At 39.3% G+C, this 13,443-nt stretch overlaps 1 protein-coding gene across 4 annotated transcripts in view; it reads right to left on the bottom strand.

The window, feature by feature from the left end:
- Positions 1 to 13,443, bottom strand: part of CPNE4 (copine 4) — a 686,364-nt gene that overhangs the window by 150,969 nt on the left and 521,952 nt on the right. For all 4 annotated transcript variants that reach the window (XM_070794756.1, XM_070794770.1, XM_070794775.1 and 1 more), the window contains one exon: positions 12,177 to 12,266. In XM_070794756.1, coding sequence (XP_070650857.1) covers positions 12,177 to 12,266 — 90 coding nt within the window. The remainder of the gene's footprint in view (positions 1 to 12,176; positions 12,267 to 13,443) is intronic.

Genomic DNA, 13,443 nt, shown 5'->3' with positions numbered 1-13,443 from the left:
CAAACCATCCCACCCTTGCCCTCTCCCACAGAGTCTGAAAGACTGTTCTATACATCTATGTCTCTTTTGCTGTCTCGCATACAGGGTTATCGTTACCATCTTTCTAAATTCCATATATATGTGTTAGTATACTGTATTCGTGTTTTTTCTTTCTGGCTTACTTAACTCTGTATAATAGGCTCCAGTTTCATTCACCTCACTAGAACTGATTAAAATGTATTATTTTTAATGGCTGAGTAATATTCCATTGTGTATATGTACCACAGCTTTCTTTTCCATTCGTCTGCTGATGGACATCTAGGTTGCTTCCATGTCCTGGCTATTATAAACAGTGCTGTGACGAACACTGGGGTACATGTGTCTCTTTCAATTCTGGTTTCCTTGGTGTGTATGCCCAGCAGTGGGATTGCTGGGTATATGGCAGTTCTATTTGCAGTTTTTTTAAGGAATTGGAGAAGACTCTTGAGAGTCCCTTGGATTGCAAGGAGATCCAACCAGTCCATCCTAAAAGAAATCAGTTCTGTATATTCATTGGAAGGACTGATGCTGAAGCTTAAACTCCAATACTTTGGCCAACTGATATGAAGAACTGACTTATTTGAAAAGACCCTGATGCTGGGAAAGATTGAAGGTGGGAGGAGAAGGGAATGACAGAGGATGAGATGGTTAGATGGTATCACCAACTCGATGGACATGAGTTGAGTAATCTCTGGGAGTTGGTAACGGACAGGGAGCCCTGGCATGCTATAGTCCATGGGGTCACAAAAAGCTGGGGATGAATGAATTACTGAACTGAACAGAACTAATATGCCATAGAAATCATGGATAATTTCATTCAATTGCTAACGTTAAATATATTTCATTGGATAGCTAATATAAAATATGAATTTCATTAAATAACCAATATCAATTATTAAACCTATTTCATTAAATAGGTAGCATTAGATATTAAATACATCAGTTCAGTTTTAGGGCTTCACTCCAGGCTTCCCTGTCCATCACTGACTTCTGGACCTTGCTCATGTTCATCAAGTTGGTGATCCCGTCCAACCATCTTATCCTCTGTTGTCCCCTTCTTCTCCTGCCTTCGATCTTTCCTGGCATCAGGGTCTTTTCCAAGAGTCAGTTCTTTGTATCAGGTGGCCAAAGTATTGGAGCTTCAGTTTCAGCATCAGTCTTCCCAATGAATATTCAGGACTGATTTCCTTTAGGATGGACTGGTAGGATCTCCTTGCAGTCCAAGGGACTCTCAAGAGTCTTCTCCAACACCACAGTTCAAAAGTATCAATTCTTTGGTGCTCAGCTTTCTTTGTGGTCCAACCCTCACATCTATACATGACTACTAGAATATTTTGTTAAATAGATAATATTAAGTGTAACCCTAAATCTACTCAGGAAGCAGTGCAAAGTCTTTTACATACTTCAGAAGACATTTCAGCTGGTTGCAGCATCATCTCTTGAGTTACCAAGAAAGAATCCTCTATGATTTAAGGCTCAGTAGACATGGTTGAGAAAGTTCTAAGTCTCTGACAGCTTCACAATTACTTTAGAAAATTAACCTCTCAGAATTAATAGGGAAATACCAGAGGCTTTTCCACTATAGTGATAGATAAGGCTAATGGGTATGCCCTCCACTCTTTACTATTATTTAACACTGTGTTGGGAGCACTGGTCCAAACAAATAAATAAGGAGAATCACTAGGTAAGTGAGTAAGGGCAAAACTATCACTATTTCCAGATGAAATATATTTTTAAAACTCCAAAAAATTACAGAAAATTACTATAAACAACAGTACAACAGTAAAATAGTAATTTGAGAAAATAATTCAACAGCTTTTATGTTTACAAACAATAGTCTGAAGGAGTAATGGAAGAGAAAGAAAGACACACACAAACTAGGCATAAACTTAAATATTCTAAACGTCTAAGAGGGACACTAAGTGCTCTTGCAAATACAAAAGGAGACTTGAATGAACTGGAAGAAAAGTCATGTTCTGAGCTGGGAACACAGCATTAGAAGAGATTTCCTTTGCAATTTCAATAAAAATACTATCAGTTTTTGCCTTCTGGTACTTTATATCAGTAAATCTGGAAAACCCAGCAGTGGCCACAGAAAAAGGTCTATCCTCATTCCAATTCTCAAGAAGGGCAGTACTGTACTAAAGAATGTTCAAACCACTGGATGACGGCATGCTAGTAAGCTTATACTCAATATCCTGCAGGCTAGGCTTCAGCATTACATGAACCAAAACTTCCAGATGTCCAAGATGGGTTTCAAAGAGAGAAACCAGAGATCAAATTGCCAACATTTGCTGGATCATAGAGAAAGCAAGGGAAATCCAGAAAAACATCTACCTTTGTTTCATTGACTATGCTAAAGCCTTTGACTGTGTGGATAATAACAAACTGTGGAAAACTCTTAAAGAGATGGGAATAACAGACCATCTTACTTGTCTCCTGAGAAACCTGTATGCAGGTCAAGAAGCAATTGTTAGAACCCTGTATGGAACAACTGACTGGTTCAGGATTGAGAAAGGAGTATGACAAAGCTGCTTATTGTCACTATGTTTATTTAACTTATACACAGAGCACATGATGAAAAATGCTGGGCTGGATGAGTTATAAGTTGAAATCAAGATTGCCAAGAGAAATAACAATAACCTCAGTGATATGCAGATGATACCACTCTAACGACAGAAAATGAAGAGGAACTAAATAACTTCTTGATGAGGGTAAAGTATGAGGGTGAAAAAGTTGGCTTAAAACTAAATATTAAAAAAATAAGATCATGGCATCTGGTCCCATCACTTCATGGCAAATAGAAGGGGAAAGGTGGAAGCAGTGACAGATTTCCTCTTCTTGGGCTCTAAAATCACTGTGACTGCAGTTATTAAATTAGAATACCATTGCTTCTTGGCAGGAATACTATTCAAAGCTAGACAGCGTGCCACTTTTCCAACAAAGGTCCATATAGCCAAGGCTATGGTCTTTCTAGTAGTCTTGTATGGATGTGAGAACTGGACCACAAAGAAGGCAAAGCACCAAAGAATTGATGCTTTCTAACTGTTGTGCTGGAGAAGACTCTTGAGAGTCCCTTGGGCAGCAAGGAGATCAAACCAGTCAATCTTAAAGGAAATCAACACTGAATACTCATTGAGAGGACTGATGCTGAAGCTGAAGTTCCAACACTTTGGCCACCTGATATGAAGAGATGGCTCATTGGAAAAGACCCTGTTGCTGGGAAAGATTGAAGGCAGAAGAAGAAGACGGTGACAGAGGATGAGATGGTTGGATGGCATCACTGATTCAAATGGGACATGAACTTGGGCTATTTTCAGAATGACACATCTCTGGGAGATGGTGAGGGACAGAGAGGCCTGGCATGCTGCAGTCCCTGGGGTCATGAAGAGTCGGACATGACTAGGTGACTGAATAACTAGTTGCTTATAAATGCAATGAAAGAACTGACTGGAAAGAGTAACAAGAAAATATTCAAGAAAATCCTTAAAAGACAAAGAATACAGAAGTGAGAAAACCTAGTTCTATCAGGTATTAAAATATGCTACACAGCAATTACATATAAGGGAAGAGAGTAAAAACTAGAAGAAGCAGAATAGGAGCTAAGCTTTTCTGAATATATTTTGTAGTTTTGACTTTAGAATCATGTAAGCATTTTATATAATTATAAAACTAATTTTGTTGAAAATTAAATTCTAAAAGCTGAAAGCAAAATTAAACAAAGGAACCCAACAGTTCCATGGGTTAGAGCTTCAACCATGGAGAGGAATTCTCTCTAGACTTTAAAGTATGATTGAGCATTCATAAGGAGATATGTATCTTACAGAAAAAAAATTCAAACTCTTGAATTAAAAAAATTGATACCAGAAAGCAAGGAAACTATTATTTAAAATATATTTAATTGGAGGATAATTGCTTTCAATGTTGTGTTGGTTTCTGTCATATATCAACATGAATCAGCCATAGGTATACATATGTCCCCTCCCTCCTGAACCTCCCTCCCACCCCAATCCCATCCAAACTACTCAGCTTACATCAAAAGAACTCAAGAGAGAATTTGAAGGGGTTTTAACTCATGAAACATGGAACGATATAAGATTTCAAAGGAATAATATTAACTGAAATAGATTGAAACACTAGAATACATTAAAAAATCATGAATTCTTGATAATGTGAGGGATCCCTTTAGTCACCAATGAAGGATGCTAGAGTAGAAATGTGTTATTCTGAAAATAGTTTTTAAAAAAGAAAGAATAAAGCATTTTCCTGTCTTTCTTATACAAATCACACCCCAGGGAACCAAATAGTTCTTGAACTGTTAACCAGACAGTTTTTCTGTAAAGAACTCTAAATAATAAAGAGGAATAACAGAATTAGAAAACTACCATTTTGGAAATTCTAATGAAATCATGTATGTAGGCAATATGCCTCAGTGACTGTTAAGATCACAAAAGAGCACCATCCTTTGTAAAATATTCTTGCTACAAAATAACCCCTGAATCTGATCAAACCCAGCTAGCTATTTAGAGGGTACACAGAGAAAAAAACAGGCTGGTTTCTTCAGTAAGTAAGTTGCAAGGATAAAAAAGAGTGAGAGAGACTGAAAGAGACTGGAGATATTTCAGTCAAATGTAATGCTTGGACCTTGTTCACATGTCAATGAACAAACCCCAAATTCAGCATTCTTGCCTTGAGAACTTCATGGACAGTATGAAAATGCAAAAAGATATGACACTGCAAGATGAGCCCCTCAGGTTGGTAGGTGACCAATATGCTACTGGGGAAGAGCAGAAAAATAACTCCAGAAAGAATGCAGAAGCTGAGCCAAAGCAGAAATGATACCCCAGTTGAGGATGTGTCTAGTGGTGAAAGCAAATTTCAAAGCTGTAAAGAACAATATTGCATAGGAACCTGGAATGTTAGGTCCATGAATCAAGGTAAACTGAACTTGGTCAAACAGGAGATGACAAGAGTGAACATCAACATTTTAGGAATCAGTGAATTAAAATGGACAGGAATGGGTGAATTTAATTCAGGTGACCATTATGTCTACTACCGTGGGTGAGAATCCTTTGGAAGAAATGGAGCAGCCTTCATAGTCAACAAAAGAGTCCAAAAATGCACTAATTTGGTGCAATCTCAAAAGCAACAGAATGATCTTGGTTTATTTCCAAGCAAAACATTCAACATCACAGTAATCCAAGTCTATGCCCCAACCACTAGTGCCAAAGAAGCTAAAGCTGAATGGTTCTATGATGACCTGAAAGACTTTCTAGAACTAACACCAATAGAAGATGTCTTTTTCATCACGGGGAACTGGAATGCAAAAGTAGGAAGTCAAGAGAATAATGGAATAATGGGCAAGTTTGGCCTTGGAGTACAAAATGAAGTGGGTCAAAGACTAACAGAGTTTTGCCAATAGAATGCACTGGTCATAGCAAAGACCCTCTTCCAACAACACAAGAGACAACTCTACACAGGAACATCACTAGATGGTTAATACCAAATCAGATTGATTATATTCTTTGCAGCCGAAGATGGAGAAGCTCTATACAGTTTGCAAAAACAAGACCTGGAGTTGACTGTGGCTCAGATCATGAGCCCCTTATTGCAAAATTCAGACATAACTTGAAGAAAGTAGGGAAAACCACTAAGTCATTCTGGTGTGGCCTAAACCAAACGCCTTATAGAGTAAAAGTGACAAATAGATTCAAGGGATTAGCTCTGATAGATAGAGTGCCTGAAGAACTATGGACAGAGGTTTGTATAGGAGGCAGTGACCAAAACCATCCCCAAGAAAAAGAAATGCAAAAAGGCAAAGTGGTTGTCTGAGGAGGCCTTACAAATAGCTGACAAAAGAAGACAAGCAAAAGGCCAAGAAAAAAAGGAAAGATATACCCAACTGAATGCAGAGTTCCAGAGAATAGCAAGGAGAGATAAGGCCTTCTTAAGTGAACAGTGCAAAGAAATAGAGAAAACAATAGGATGGGAAAGACTATAGATCTCTTCAAGAAAATTGGAGATACCAAGGGAACATTTCATGCAGAGATGGGCACAATAAAGGACAGAAATGGTAAGGACCTAACAGAAGCAGAAGAGATTAAGAAGAGGTGGCAAGAATACACAGACAAACTGTACAAGAAAGTTCTTAACGGCCCAGATAACCACGATCGTTTGGCCACTCACCTAGAGCCAGACATCCTGTAGTGTGAAGTCAAGTGGTCTTAGGAAGCATTATTATGCACAAAGATAGTGGAGGTGATGGAATTCCAACTGAGCTTTGGTATTTCAAATACCAAAAAATGATGCTGTTAGAGTGCTGCCCTCGATGGAAAACTCAGCAGTGGCCACAGGACTGAAAAAGGTCAGTTTTCATTCCAGTCCCAAAGAAGGGCAATGCCAAAGGAGGTTCAAACTACTACACAACTGCACTCATTTAACATTCTATCAAGGTAATGCTCAAAATCCTTCAAGCCAGGCTTCAACAGTACATGAACTGAGAACTTTCAGTTGTACAAGCTGGGTTTAGAAAAGGCAGAGGAACCAGAGATCAAATTGCCAACATCTGTTCAGTCATATATAAAGGAAGAGAATTCCAGAAAAAAATGTACTTCTGCTTTATTGACTATGCAAATGTATTTGATTATGTGGATTACAACAAACTGGAAAATTCTTAAAGAGATGGGAATGCCCGACCACCTTACCTGTCTCCTGAGAAACCTGTATACAGGACAGGAAGCTACAGTTAGAACTCGACATGGAACAACAGATTGGCTCAAAATTGGGAAAGGAGTATATCAAGGCTGTTGTCACCCTGCTTATTTAACTTCTTTGTAGATTACTTCATGTGAAATGCTGGGCTGAATGAGTCACAAGCTGGAATCAACATTGCCAGGAGAAATATCAATAACCTCAGATACACAGTTGACACAACCTTTATGACAGAAAACGAAGAGGAAATAAAGAACCTCTTGATGAAAGTGAAAGAAGAGAGTGAAAAAAATTGGCTAAAACTCAATATTCAGAAAACTAAGATCATGGTATTCAGCCCCACCAATTCATGGCAAATAGGGAAACAATGGAAACAGTGACAGACTTTATTATCTTGGACTCCAAAATCACTGCAGTGGTGACTGCAGCAATGAAATTAAAGATACTTGCACCTTGGAAGAAAAGCTATGACATACCTAGACAGTGTATTAAAAAGCAGAGACATCACTTTGCTGCCAAATTTCTGTATAGTCAGAGCTATGGCTTTTCCAGTAGTCATGTATGGATGTGAGAGTTGGACCATAAAAAAAAAAAATAAGAAGGCTGAGCACTAAAGAATTGATGCCTTCAAACTGTGGTGCTGGGGAAGTCTCTTGAGAGTCCCTTGGACTGCAAGGAGATCAAACCAGTCAATCCTAAAGGAAATCAACACTGAATATTCATTGGAAAGATTGATGCTGAAGCTCCAATACTTTGGCCACCTGATGTGAAGAGCCAACTCATTGGAAAGACCCTGATGCTGGGAAAGATTGAGGGTGAGAGGAATATCGTTGAGTAACAATGTTGTAATAGTTTCAGGTGGACAGCAAAGGGACTTAGCTATACGTATAGATGTATCCAATCTCTCTCAAACTTCCCTCCTATCCAGCCTGCCACATAACATTGATCAGAATTCCTGGTGCTATACAGTAGGTCATTGTTGGTTATCTATTTTAAATATAATAGTGTGTACATGTCCATGTACACGTCCATTCCAAACTCCCTAACTATTCCTACCCTCTATTCTTCCCACCTGGCAACCATAAATTCATTCTCTAAGTCTATGAGCCTTTCTGTTTTGTAAATAAGTTCATTTGTATACTTTCTTATTAGATTCTGCATAAAAGAGGTGTCATACAATATTTCTCCTTCTCTGTCTCACTTACTTCACTCAGCATGATAATCTCCAGGCATTTCCATGTTGCTACAGATGGCATTATTTCATTTTTTTTTTTAGGTTGAGTAGTATTCCATTGTATATATGTAACACATCTTTTTTATCCATTCCTCTGCTGATGGACATTAAGTTTGCATCCATGTCTTGGTTATTGTAAACAGATAACTGACTACTTTTATGGATGTTTAAAAATTTTCATAATAAATAAATAAAAACATCAATTTCTGAAAAATACTTATTTGTTTAAAATTTTTTCCCCACAAAGGAGGAATAGGAAAAATAAAAGAAAGTGCTGGTTTTACTTCAACTTGGTGTTACTGTGACCCTGAATAAATGAGAGCTAAAGATATCAAGTCTCATTTGGGACCAAGATCTCATTGTTAGAATTTTGCTAAGACTGAGAATATAAATGGACAGAGGGCTTAAAACTTTTTTAATTTAAAAGTTCGCTTTCTATTTTTTTTTTTTTTAATTTTGTGGTGGCAAGGAGGTGCTGCCTTCCAATATGGCATATGGCACCATTTTATATTAGGGAAAGCTAAAGTGGAACAGCACTATGAGAATTTCACAATGGCATTTGTGACAAAATAATGAATACAAATAAAGAATAATATAGGAAGTCTCTCCTGCCTCTCAAAAAACTGCAGGTGAGTGATAATATAGGGTTTGTCACCTAGGGAGCTCAGCACACCTGGATATCCCCTCTAGCCCAATCAGGTGCTGTCAACCTTGTAGCATTCCCTGTTCTCCATCCATTCCCTCTAGAAACAGCTTCTGTGTGTACCCTGTGCCAAGCACTGGGCTGGATGCATGGATACACATGGAAAGAAACATGGTTCTCACCCTGCAGGAGCAAACCAGGAAGAATGAGTCACATGCTCAGGAAAGAGAGATGGAAACAGAAATGTTCTAAACAAGTAGAGAGGTGTCTCCCTGAGGTGGGTGCAGAGAACTGGAGGGCACCCATGGAAGCTAAAGACATCAGAGAAGGTTTCTGGAAGTGGAGGGATTTTGAAGAGACCTGAAGGAAAGTAGCAGATGATGATAATCCAAGAAAAATAGAAGAATGAGGAGCAGGGAGGGGCATGGGCCAAGTCCTGAAGGCTTGGGGAGGGGAGGGTGGGCATGAGTGCTGGGCAGAGAAAAGATTGTAGAGGGGAGACTGAATGGTAGAAAGTGGTGGGGGCACTGAGTTGAGGAAGGGCTCTAACGAAGGGGCAAATGTCTGTACTAGGGTTCTCAGTGTGGTCTGGGACCAGCAACATTAGTATCACCCAGGAAGTTATAAAATGCAAATTCTCAGGCTCAACCCAGACCTGCTTAATCAGAAACCCTGTGGGTAATGCCCAATAATCTGTCTTAGCCAGCCTTGTAGGTGATTCTCTTAACGATTTTACCCTCCACGGGACATTTAGTAATGTCTGAATACACTCTGGGCTGTATGACTGATGGGGGTAAAGTACTACTAGGAGTGTTTTGTAGCCTGGATGCTGCCAAACATCCTACAATGCACAGGACAACCCCTTCCCCTGCCCTGCCCCCTGCCAAAAAATCCAAATGTCAATGGTGCAGCTGTTGAGAAATCCCGGTCCTCTCTTTCTCTGTCTGTGTCTTCCTTCCTTCTTGTCTCTCTTTTATTCCCACTTGTCCTCTACAGACAGACAGCAGAGCACTCAAAAAACCACAAAATTCTCCTTTTCCACATATTTGTTATTTACTCAGTTACAGATAACCATCTCCTTTTATTGAATTAGCAATACCTCAGGACTAAGTTGACCTGTGGTTAATATGGGCATTATCTTATTTTTGTCCCAAAGGGTCCATTTCTCTTCCTGGGAGTGGGATGGGATTGCTCAGAGTATAGGTGACAGTCCCCACCTCAGACCTGAAGCTGTAGGTCTCGGCCACCCTGCACATGAGCTTATACCTGAGGCCCAAATAACCAGGAGTCTTGGTTTTGGCATGAAAGACAGTTGCAGTGAAAGTGGAGGCTTCCACAAGAGATATCAGGGATAATTCTGAACTCTTCATCCAGACCACAGAAGTAAGCATGTCCATAGATAGTACAAAGTCCAAACAATGTTTTTAAGCAAAGATGTAAAGTCACATGAAGAGTCTGAGAGTAACCAACAGATAGAATTCTGATCTGAAGGATAACATTGACATATCCAATAATTATATCCACTAGAAGAAGTTTACAGGGCAAAAAGAGTAAGGAAAGCGTAAAGTTACAAATATAGGCATTGGCAGTGCCCATCCAACACTTTCCAGGGGAGCTGGTGCCCCCAATATGAATGTTTAGTCTGCTTATTATTATTCCACTGCGGTGGTAGGTGTACCAGGCTTTTATTTTATTATTTTATTTTTTTAATTTAATTTTATTTTTAAACTTTACATAATTGTATTAGTTTTGCCAAATATCAAAATGAATCCGCCACAGGTATACATGTGTTCCCCATCCTGAACCCTCCTCCCTCCTCCCTCCTCCCTCCCCATACCATCCCTCTGGGTTGTCCCAGTGCACCAGCCCCAAGCATCCAGTATCGTGCATCGAACCTGGACTGGCAACTCGTTTCTTACATGATATTTTACATGTTTCAATGTCATTCTCCCAAATCTTCCCACCCTTTCCCTCTCCCACAGAGTCCATAAGACTGTTCTATACATCAGTGTCTCTTTTGCTGTCTCGTACACAGGGTTATTGTTACCATCTTTCTAAATTCCATATAAATGTGTTAGTATACGGTATTGGTGTTTTTCCTTCTGGCTTACTTCACTCTGTATAATAGGCTCCAGTTTCATCTACCTCGTTAGAACTGATTCAAATGTATTCTTTTCAATGGCTGAGTAATAAGTCTGAAGCCATTAACCATTTCCATCACCCAGCTCCTTTGGCTCTGTTTTCAGGCTCTCACACAACCCTCTAATAATGGTCTTCCCCATAGTTAACCCAGGTCATCTAGGTCATGGAGAAAATGACCTGGTAAAGTTGATAACGAATGTTGAGTTTGCTTGAGGACCATGTTTTTCACTAAACAGGAACCAACTTATCTGTTGGTTTATGGCTCTGGCCTCTATTGAATCTACTTAGTCATCCTGATTGATAGAATAACCTCTGGGACACTGACAACATGGAGCTTCTGGACAAGGTAGCGTTGAGAGCCAGACCAAGGACCATAAGGAACACCTCTGGGAATCTGGTTCTGGCACTAGCCTGTTGTCCTCTTTGGTCATCCTGATTGTCATAACGCATCTTTTCTTCCAACTTCTACATTTCCATGATACTCAAAAAACATGTGTGGTAGATTGAAAAAAGTGGCCATCATATTCTGCAGCTCCTTCCACCAAGAAGTAGAGTCTATGTCTTATTTCTTCATCCCTGAATCTGAGATGGCCATGTGACTGGCCAGTAGAACACAGAGGAAGTGACCTCACGTGAGTCCGAGACTGGGGTTCAAGACACGTGCATCTTCTGTCCTGGATCCTTTGGACCTTAAAGTTGTTGAGTGTATCAGTCCAAGCTAACTTGTTGAATGATGAGAAACAAATGTCCCTACCACCTTGATCATTCCAGAGGATAGCCATACAAACCCAGGAAGAGAGGTACTCTGCTTGGTAGAGCTGACTGCATGTACATGAGGAAGTCTACCCAAGACCAAGAGAAGACCCTCTTGTGGCATGGTGTATGTCACATGTCCAACTCTTTGGACATCATGTCCAACTCTTTGTCACGCTATAGACCGTAGCCCACCAGACTCCTCTGTCCATGGGATTTTCTAGGCAAGAAATATTGGAGTGGGTTGCCATTGCCTTTCTCCAGAAGATCCTCTTAGATGAACTCAGCTTGCCAAGGCACAAAATCACAAGCTAAATAAATGGTTATAGTTTTAAATATTAAATTTTGGAGTGGTATTTTATGCAGTAGATAACTGACAACAACAGTATTTGTGTTTATAATAACTCCAAATTAGTCCTTGAACTTATTGCCACATTTCTCTCTGAGAAGCCATGGGATTTGCTTCTCAACCTAACACAACTGGGATTTATCTCTTATTATCTCAGGAGCCTCAAAGGCTCTAGCAGAAGGAAACCCCTTGTTTTTTTCATCAAGATGCTAAGAGATCTAGGTAAAAGCTACAGAAAATTTTGAGTCTGCCATCATTCGCTTGAGGAGAAACAGGAGGATTAAATATGTAAAACTGCATTTCTTAGACATAGACAGATTTCTGACCTTCAGCCGGCGGTCGGGATCTCCACTGCATAGAGAGTTTACAGATACTTTGAATGATTTCCAGGCTGGGCTTAAGTTATTCATCACAACCTGAGGAAAAAAGAAAGGAGTGGTGGGTGGGAGAGGAAATGCTTGACATTTTCATTTTCAACATAAAAACTACTTGAGAAGCATTGAAAGCTAGAGAAGCTTATGAAACGGACAATTGTCTGCAACAGATGCCTTAATGAAAACTTGCAGTAGTAAACCTTTGAAAGGTGCTCACTAAGTGAACATTATGGGCAGAACTCCTGTGATCACTAGCCTGGGTGTTGTTTTATGAATAACAACAATAATATTGTACAGTATGTGGGTGTTGGAGATGACCCTTTCTATATCAAAAGAGGGTAGGATTAAGGAGATGGGCTGCCTCTGCCTCTGATAAAGGATCCCCTGTTCTGCAGGTCATTGCTATGGCATAAATTCCCTTCTACTGAGGTCAGCATACATAAAGTCTACAGGTGGGAAATTCTATTGCTGCAGTTGAGTGGTCTTTGGTGACCTGTGACCTTGGTTAGATCAAATTGCAAGTCAGAAGAAAAATCCTAGGAGTATGCTTGGAAGGCATGAAGGCAGATCTTCAGAATTTCAGGATCACAAACTAAGACTATAATGGAGTGTAATCCTTTTAAAAGCAGTTTACTAATCATGAACTTGGTTAAATCCTGCCTGAGGGTCCATTTGAGTCAAGTCTTATTCTGCCATCAAATGATTCAAATAATTCAATTTGGTTTAGAATGTGTGAGTATTTGCTCATATCTAGGATTGTACTGTATGCTCTGGGGGTGGGTCCCAAAGTGTGATTCTTGGAACTGCAGGAACTTTTTAAGTACAAATTCCTAGATTCCAACCAGATATACTGACAGAAACTCCCTAGGTAGGTCATTAGGTGATCCTGATGCATGATATTTGAGAACCACTGTTCCAGCGGACATACAAATGAAGTTAAATGGAATTCTGTCATATTGATTTCTCTTCATAAGAAGTTTTTAGTTAGCAGAAATCTTAGTATTGTAAAAAAATTAATTCTCTATTCAACCTAATTATTTTATAAGTGATTCCCTCTTCTTCTGAATTCCTTAATATAATGATGAATTATTGAGTATACTGTAGGCTCATTATTAAATTTCCTGTAGTGCATTAAAGAGTAGAAAAATAATGTTCCTGTGTGACTTTGCTTTTTGTTCTCATTCCTTGAATGATCAAAGTGATAGTGAGAAAAAAAGTT

The sequence above is a fragment of the Bos indicus genome, chromosome 1, assembly GCF_029378745.1.
Source record: "Bos indicus isolate NIAB-ARS_2022 breed Sahiwal x Tharparkar chromosome 1, NIAB-ARS_B.indTharparkar_mat_pri_1.0, whole genome shotgun sequence".
Taxonomy (NCBI): Eukaryota; Metazoa; Chordata; class Mammalia; order Artiodactyla; family Bovidae; genus Bos; species Bos indicus.
Note: the sequence above shows the minus strand (reverse complement) of the source record. Positions and strands in the feature narration are given on the sequence as shown.